The sequence below is a fragment of the Prosopis cineraria genome, unplaced genomic scaffold, assembly GCF_029017545.1.
Source record: "Prosopis cineraria cultivar Desert tree isolate PC_DT_omini unplaced genomic scaffold, ASM2901754v1 PC1, whole genome shotgun sequence".
In the NCBI taxonomy this organism is placed as follows: Eukaryota; Viridiplantae; Streptophyta; class Magnoliopsida; order Fabales; family Fabaceae; genus Prosopis; species Prosopis cineraria.
This window is the reverse complement of record NW_026555332.1, coordinates 4,216,319-4,224,962: the sequence shown is the minus strand read 5'-3', so window position 1 is coordinate 4,224,962 and position 8,644 is coordinate 4,216,319. Positions and strand designations below refer to the sequence as shown.

General features: G+C 28.1%; 1 protein-coding gene across 1 annotated transcript; it reads left to right on the top strand.

Annotated features, from left to right (window-relative positions):
* The first annotated feature begins 5,944 nt into the window (after positions 1-5,944).
* Positions 5,945-7,791, top strand: LOC129291854 (LOB domain-containing protein 1-like). The gene is made up of 2 exons (XM_054929412.1): positions 5,945-6,267; positions 7,226-7,791. Exons 1-2 carry the CDS (start codon positions 6,025-6,027, stop codon positions 7,586-7,588), a joined length of 606 nt encoding a protein of 201 aa, XP_054785387.1. The 5' UTR covers positions 5,945-6,024; the 3' UTR covers positions 7,589-7,791.
* The last annotated feature ends 853 nt before the right edge of the window (positions 7,792-8,644 follow it).

Below are 8,644 nucleotides of genomic sequence, written 5' to 3'. Positions count from 1 at the left end.
ATATAAATAAGACTGAAAAAGTATATCAAGGAAATTTGAACTTTAAACTCTTAGATCTCTACCATCATCTCACACTTCAAAAAAATATTAATTTTTTTCCATTATATTCTAAGAGGAAGTTCTTATGCGAATTTTTGAGAAAATATTTCACTTAAATAAATTTGAAAGAAGTTTCTTTCAATTTTTTTTTTGAAAGAAATTATCTTGAACTATTTTAAGAGGGATATTTTCTTTCGGGAATTTTTTAAAAAACAATCCTATGAAATTTAACTCAATTTTTTAAATATAAAATCTTATAGAAATATATTTTCTTTCAAATTTTTATGTTTTATCTCACATAATTTCAAGAAAAATGTTGTTTTTGTTGCAGTGTCGATCTCTACTATGAGAGCTAATATCAAACGATTAAAATTAAGGTTAAGGTGCATTTTTACCTTTAAATTATTTCTTGAATAACATCTAGTATTTTAAACTATTTCTTATAGTAATTTTGCCTTTAAAATATATAAAACATAGCATATTTGCTTTTGACATTAATATCCCTATGTTGACTATTAAAAATGTTGACTAGTTAGGTTTGATAAAAAATGTCACCTTTCATACTAAGTGGATTCAAGTTAAAGTGTATTTTTACTTCAAAATTATTCTCCAAAAAGAACCCAATGCCTTAAGATATTTTCATCATAGCAATTTTCTCTTTAAAGTAATTTAAACATAGCAAAAATGCACTTAATTTGAATTCACTTGGCATGACTGGTGGTATTTTCAGCCAAACTTAAGTCTTAATTAGCATTTTTAGCTGTCAGCGTTGGGCCATTTAACACCAGAGGCAAATATACTACATTTTAATTACTTTAGACATGAAATTATTACAACAAATAATTTAAAATATTGGACGATCACTGGATAATAGTTCGGGCGTATAAAAGCACCTTAGCCATTAAGACTATTAGATAATACATAATATCAAATATTATAAAGAAAAATTCATTTAGAAAAAACATCTTATAATTAGGACAAGAGTGAGTACTAAAAATTCTTTTACATTTCATCAAAAAAAAAACAAAAATTAAAATACTTTTACAAATTTAATGTTACAGATATAACACTTTTTTCCCAACTTTGTAACATGCCTAATTACCAAACGCGGTTAAGACTTTTCATGCATTCACATTATTTTCAAGTTCCTACGTGTTGATCAGTAGTAAGGATAGTAATTCATAGGGATTTTTGGAGGAATTAATTTGCATGTCCTCAGAGTTTTCCTCAATTTTTAATTAGATCTCTGTAATTCATTTTATTTTAATCAAGCCCTTATATAGTTTGATTTATTAAATATGTTAATTCTTAAAGGTTAAAATTAATAATGACTTATTAAATTTTTCAAACAAAAATAATTTTAGAGTTCGTAGAAAATTTAATTTAACACTTTTAGCCAAAATCAAAAATAGAAAATTTGATTCAATGCATTGTTTAAATTTTTATTAACTTTTTATCAAAATTCTATAAAAGATAACCCAATTACATAAATTTTGAGTTATAAAAATTAGTTAATTAATTCTAAAATTATATAATAATTTAATAATTTTTTAAAGAAAAAATTCAAGGATTTTAATTTTTAGAGGTTAAAAAAATTAATTGATCAAATTGTAAGGGCTCAATCAAAACAAAATAAATTGTAGAGACCTAATTCAAAATTAAAAAAAATTATCAGGACTTGTAAATATATTTTTCCCAATTAACGTATAAAAAATGAAATCTTAGCACACTTTCAACATGAATTAGCAGTAAAAAACTGCCCGCTGATTAAAACACATTATATTGATAAAATACTATATCTATATATATATATATATATTAAACATGTTTTATTATCTTCTCAAATGCACTGGGATAAAATATTATTTCGCCTTTTTACCTTCCATTGTCACCACTCACCAGCAGCTCCGTCACTGTTAATTTTTTTACCCATTATTATGATCACGAATATTCCACTATTATTATAGATCATTATTGTTTAACATATCACTATCAACTTATGATCATTATTTTCACATTTACCATTATCATTATTGTTTCAACGAAGATAACTTGGTAACTAACCAGGAAATTATCATTATATTCCTTCACATTTCATCTTAATTATGCCATTAATAACCTCATCTCATTAAGATGCCAAGGTAAATTTCTTAGGTAGGTTAAAAAAAAAAAAGCTAAATTTCTAATATTTTCATTTTATGGGAAAAAGGAGTTTTACTAAAAAAAGTTTTTATTCGTGTAATTAATCTAACATATCATTAACTATTGAAAGGATATTATTACTAACTAATTCAGTTATTATAACTTTTTCTGGTCCAATGGGAGGGAAGATGCGGATGGTACAACACTCCGTAAGTCACCTATTCAGATGTCTGAAATAATGTACAAAAATGTAAAACATTTTATGAAGGATTAAATGTTAAAAAAATGTAAAATATTTTTAATATTTTAAAATATAATTAATATGGGTTTTCCAAAATTGTTTTTAATAAATAAATTATTTTATATTTATTTTTAAGTAAAATATTCTATTAAATAAGAATAAATACAAGAATATGATATTAATTTAAATATAGTTGACTGCTTCATTAAGGCGAGATTTGATTAAAAGGAATAATTTTTTCCTTTCAATAATACCCTGAATAACTCATCTTCAGTATTTTAGAAAGAGTGACACACATTTTTTACACAATAATGACAAATAATCAACTTAATCAATTTTTTAATCTCTATAAATTAGTTAACTAGGCCTTATATTTAAGATTGGAAGTATTAATTAGTGATAAATTTAATTATTTTAATTGTATTAATCACTTTTCTTAATCTTTGGTAGATTGCTATTTGCTCGGGTAGGGAGTATAATATTTCTGTAATGATCCGTTTCAGAAGACCTTATTCCTATGAGTTAAAGGCTCGTGATTTTCTGTATATCACATAATAGCTTGCAGTTATTAAATAAATTAGATATTTTTAAAAATTACAATAAATTATAGAGTAAATTAGTTCAATGACATCAAAAAAATATAATTCTCATAAATTATAGATGAGATTTTAAATATTTTAGAATAAGTCTCATTCATAAATTAATTAGATGTGATTTTTTTTTATTCTCAAATAAATATATTATTACAACACAATACATCTCCTATAATTAATCTTTAACTAATTAAATTGTGCATTTACAATTGTTTTTTTATCACAAAAGAGGGAAGTCTTATACGCTAATGTTTTTCTTCTCTCTCCCTCTCTATATTTTTCAGGTATATTATGAAGTTGAGATTTGACATTGAAAACTAAACTCCATAATCGAATTCTGCATTCTACATTACATAATTCAAGATTTGAATTGAAGTTTTCTTGTAATCTATTCTTTTGGAGGTTGAAAAGTATTATTTATGATCAAATTTTCATCATCTTCATTTATCTGAGTAATATCTTCATTGAATCAATAAATCATTTATTCATAATCTATTATTTGTTGTCATTGATCATAAAATTTATTTGAATTACTAACAGAAAATATATATTATTGTCTCATTATTCACAAATTTTATTATTTTAGTTATTTGGTTTTCTTTGATAGGCTATGGTGTCTATTTTTTTGCAAATCTAATTTAATCTGTTTTAGATAAATGATTGTGTTGTTTTCATGTTTTTGATTTACGATAGTATATAAGTGATATATAATAGTATATCATTGATATACTCTTACATATCAATATAACCAGACAATCAAACATAAATTTATTTATCATTGATGATATATTATTACATATTAGTAATACAAAAAATATATAATTATTTTCTTAAAAGAGATCAAATACAATCTACAAAAAAATTTGTAACCCTATTTCCCTACCGGGGTGCTCTGTTCCATCAAGTTTCATCGATGTCTTTGCCTCGCATTTGTCTCTTGTTGTTGTGATTGTGGGATGTGGCTAGCTCATATTACTTTATTTTCTTTTGTTTTCAAGTCCAATCTACTTATTTTTTTTATGACTATAGCTCGCATTTATCTCTTTCATTATTCTAATTTATCACATTTTGAATCTGTTGTGATATTTACAAAAAGCATAGTGTCATAAAAATTATATATAAAACATTTTTTATTCCTTTTGGTGTACGTTGAAGGCTCAAGCCCAAGCGAAAAGAGTTAATTTAATTGTTTTTCAAGTTTAGATTCTGACTTGTGTGCATTTAAGAAAAAGCAATGTATTGAAGAAAAAGCAATGCTAAGGAATACTACGGCATTGTTACATATGGAATACGTGCTTGTGTGAAGTCACTCACAAAGAAGGAAGACCGAGCCTAATTCTGTCTATTTTATTTATTTCATTTTTTTAAAAAATATTTATCTCATTGCTTGGGACTGTATATATAAAGACCCATCCACACATCCGTGCTCGGGTAACTAGACAGGTCTAACGCTACTTATTTCTTCTGTCGTGGCTGTAATTTGTATTTTTCTCTCTCATTCACCTGATTTCTTACATTATGATTCTATTCTAATAGTTGCAAAAATTACAGTGTTATACTTTTAAAAGAACAGTTTTATAAATTATGTATCAACTAAATATTAAAAAAATTATTTTAAAATTTAAAAAAGGTAAGCTATTTTTTTATTTAATTTTATGACATGGGATATATGTGCAAAAGTCTCTAAATTATATTGCTCTTCGGTCATAAACAATACAACTTGTTTCTTAACTTGTAGCAATTTTTTTTTAAAAAAGTGATTTGCAAAATTCAATGAACATGCATGCGCAATGAGAAAAATTTATTTATCTATTCATTTAATTTTCAGCTTGGTTTCCTGAAATTGGAGAGAGGTTAAGTTTTTTTTCTTAAATGTTTTGAGAAAGAGTATGGAAAATTTATTGTCCTAAACCTTTAATTTCCACATTTACAAGTTTTGAAAAATCAAAGGTAAATGAATTTAAGAATTTAAATATCAAATATGTAACTTATATTTTAAGGGCTTAGGTGCTAAAATACCCATACAATTTTTCATCAAGAGCTGCCAATATCTTTAAGTCAATAATAGTACATGAACCCTTATGAACTTTCTTTAATGTGGGCATCCTTACCCATCCCGTGTAAATTTGATTAACATCAATTAAAATGGAGTGGCGTTGATTATTAAAAAAAAACAAATATAAAATATAAAAATGTTTAAAAACTTTTTTAAGAGTTTTTGATATCTTTAAATTAATAATAGTACATGAATATTCATTAACTTTGTACCAAAAAAAAAGCTTAACTTTCCTATGGCTTTGTACACAAATAGATAAATTTCAGGAAAGCAAACTGAAAATTAAATTGATAGATAATTAAAATTATGTTGGCAGCACGAATCAGAATTTACTCCTTTTTAAATAAGTTAACATAGTTGTTAAATTTTTTTGAGAAATTTCAAAATATTTTCAAAAATAACAAGTAATAAGCAAATGATTATTTAATATAGTATTTAACATTTGTAATAAGATATTACCTTGTAGGAGCCATCCATTCCTATAAGGCAATATTAGATATCTAAGTAGTTTTCATTACAAAGTTTATAGGAAAAATACCGAAAAATTACATATAAAAGAATTTTTTTTTTTTTCCCTTTTGGTGTGCGTGGAAGGCTCAAGCCCAAGGGAAAAGAGTTAATTTAATTGTTTTTCAAGGTTAGACTCTGACTTGTGTGTATTTAAGAAAAAGGAGTACTGCGTCATTGTTTACTTGTGGAATACGTGTTTGTGTGAAGTCACTCACAAAGAAGAAAGACCGAGCCTAATTCTGTCCATTTTATTTTCATTTGTATTTAATATTTATTTCATTTTTTGAAAAAAAAAAAAAAATTTCTCATTGCCTGGGACTCTATATATAAAGACCCACACATCCCGTAGGCAGATCTAACACTAATCATCACCATCTTCTTCTTCTTCTTCCGCATTCCTCTCTCTCTCTCTCTGTATCAATCTCTTGTGCTTCTGAATCCAAATGGACTACAAAATCAAGACCACCACTTCTCCCTCTTCCTCCTCCTCTCCTCCGCCTCCAACTTCACAACCACAATCGCCGCCGTCTCCGGTGGTGGTTTCGCCTTGCGCGGCCTGCAAGATCCTCCGCCGTCGTTGTGTTGAGAAGTGCGTGCTGGCCCCCTATTTTCCACCGACCGATCCGCTCAAGTTCACCATTGCTCACCGAGTCTTCGGAGCCAGCAACATCATCAAGTTCTTGCAGGTATAGCTCTCTACGTCCCTTCGTCGTCTTCTTTCTTCCACGGCATTCTTCGAAAACCCTCAATTATTCTCCTCCTCCAGAAACAGTAGTTTCAGAAAAATCCTGATCTTTGTTTCTTTCTCTTTTGATGAACTCATTTTTCCAGTAGTTTAAACATTTTAGAGAAACAAAATCATGATTATTGGTCAAAAGTAGAAGCAAAAGCCATCAGTAGGCTTACCTACTTGATAGTCATAATGCCCTGTTTTCTATCGTCCCAACACATCAATTCTCTGAATAGAGTGCACAATTTCTCTCTCTCTCTCTCTCTCCCCCCTCTCTCTCTCCATGCCAAACTCTGCTTAACAAACTTGAAATTCCTTCTCCTCCTCTATAATTTCGTTTGAACCCCTCAATTTTTATGTTTCACAGTGCCTGCATTAGCACAAGAAAAACAGAAAAATCCTCTGTATTCTCACCATAGTGCATTCGCAACAAATTTTTTTGGTATAAATTGTTATAATTACAACAATAAATAATATAACTCATTTTTCAGATTATGTGCATAATTAACACTAGTTATAATGGAATTCAATGCAAGCATTATTATTTATAGACAAACATATACTCCTTCTAATCTTTGTTATAATTTATAAGGAAAATTTAACTATAATTAAGAAAAAATAATTAAGTTATTAATTTCGTCTGAAAATAAAATAAATTTTTAATTTTAATTTTGTCTCTATTCAAATAAAAAAAATTTCAAATTTATATTTCACCCTCCCTCTTATAGTTAATAAGTTCAAATAAATATAATTAACATCTAAAATCCTTCTATAATAAGGACAGGAGGGAGCATGATTTTTGAGATAATTAGCTTCAGCCTGTGAATGATTTGAAATTCATATGATTATTCTGTGAATCACTTGTAAAAGTTTATATTTATATTCTTAAAATTGAAAATTGGATGGATTTTCAGGAGCTTCCAGAGTCGCAAAGAGCAGATGCGGTGAGCAGCATGGTGTACGAAGCAAATGCGAGGATAAGGGACCCAGTATACGGCTGCGCAGGAGCCATATGCCAGCTTCAGAAGCAGGTGAGCGAGCTGCAAGCTCAATTAGCTAAGGCTCAAGCCGAGCTGGTCAACATGCAATGCCAGCAGGCCAACTTGGTGGCTCTTATTTGCATGGAAATGAGCCAATCTCACCCTGACGAGCCCCACTCCACGATGGCGGCTCAGTTGGCTCAGCCGCCGCAGCACGAAGATATGAACTGCTTCTTAGACGACAACAACATGAACAACTTCGGCTCGGCTTGGGCTTGGGAGCCACTTTGGACATGAACTGAAAAATTATATTTGTTTCTTAGGCTATATTTTATATTTAGTATCATGATCAATAGAGAGACTAATTTAATGGAAAAATTATATATATTATAGCGAGTTAATTTCCAATAAAGATATATATACTATCAATTAGTTATGCGGTAGACATAGATGACGGTCATGTTGCTTTGTGCCAATTCATATTAGTCTTCTTGAGAGCCAAACTTTTGAAAAGTTCAGCAAACAAAATTGCAAGGCGCTAAAAATTAAACTGATCAAAGGCTAAAAATCAAAATCACAATTGAATGATGATCAAATTGATTATGAGCAAAATATTTTAGTGAAACGATCAAGATATTGATTTAACAATTTATCATATTAATATGTTGAGTTGACTTGATTTTTAATACTATATTAGATAGAAAAAATAAAGGCAGGTGGAAAAATAATTCAATGAAAAGGAAAAAAAAAAAATTGATGGGTCTTTACTGAGATGCAATGATTTTCAAGAGAGGAAAAAAAGAGGATCGACCAAGAAAAATAAAGCAGGTTTAGTTTGAGTCAGCAATGCCTTGACACCTTTTGCATTTCTTGTCAGAACAACTGTGATAATTGACAATTCTTTTTCTTTTTCATTTTTTGGTTTAATTTTGTTTTCAGCGTTAAGACCAAACGATTTAGATTCTTGTGAAATGATTCAACTGTAAAATTAACTGTGTGAATGATAAATGGTAATATATATATATATATATATATGATTTTAGCTACATGCCCTGTGTGTGTGTGAAAGCTTAATCATAATATCAATCCATAGAAGATTTATATATTTCCGGTTATAAAAAAAAAAGGAAGATTTATATATGCCAGTCATTAATTAACTCGTTCTTAAATTCAGGCTAATATAAACAAAGCACACGACTTGTTAGGTATTATGACAAAGAAAAAAACCACAGAAGTTGACAATTAAAGAACAAGTTGATGATTTGACCCTTAACATGTAACCAATGAAAATACATTGGATGTGTGTGTGTGTTATGGAATATATTGAAACCAGCAATGAAAAATTATTTTTAT

Bases quoted from the DNA above. Each gene is read 5' to 3' on its own strand.
- LOC129291854 (XM_054929412.1), top strand. From the start codon at position 6,025: ATGGACTACAAAATCAAGACCACCACTTCTCCCTCTTCCTCCTCCTCT. The intron at 6,268-7,225 runs GTATAGCTCTCT...ATGGATTTTCAG, and splicing joins ACATCATCAAGTTCTTGCAG to GAGCTTCCAGAGTCGCAAAG.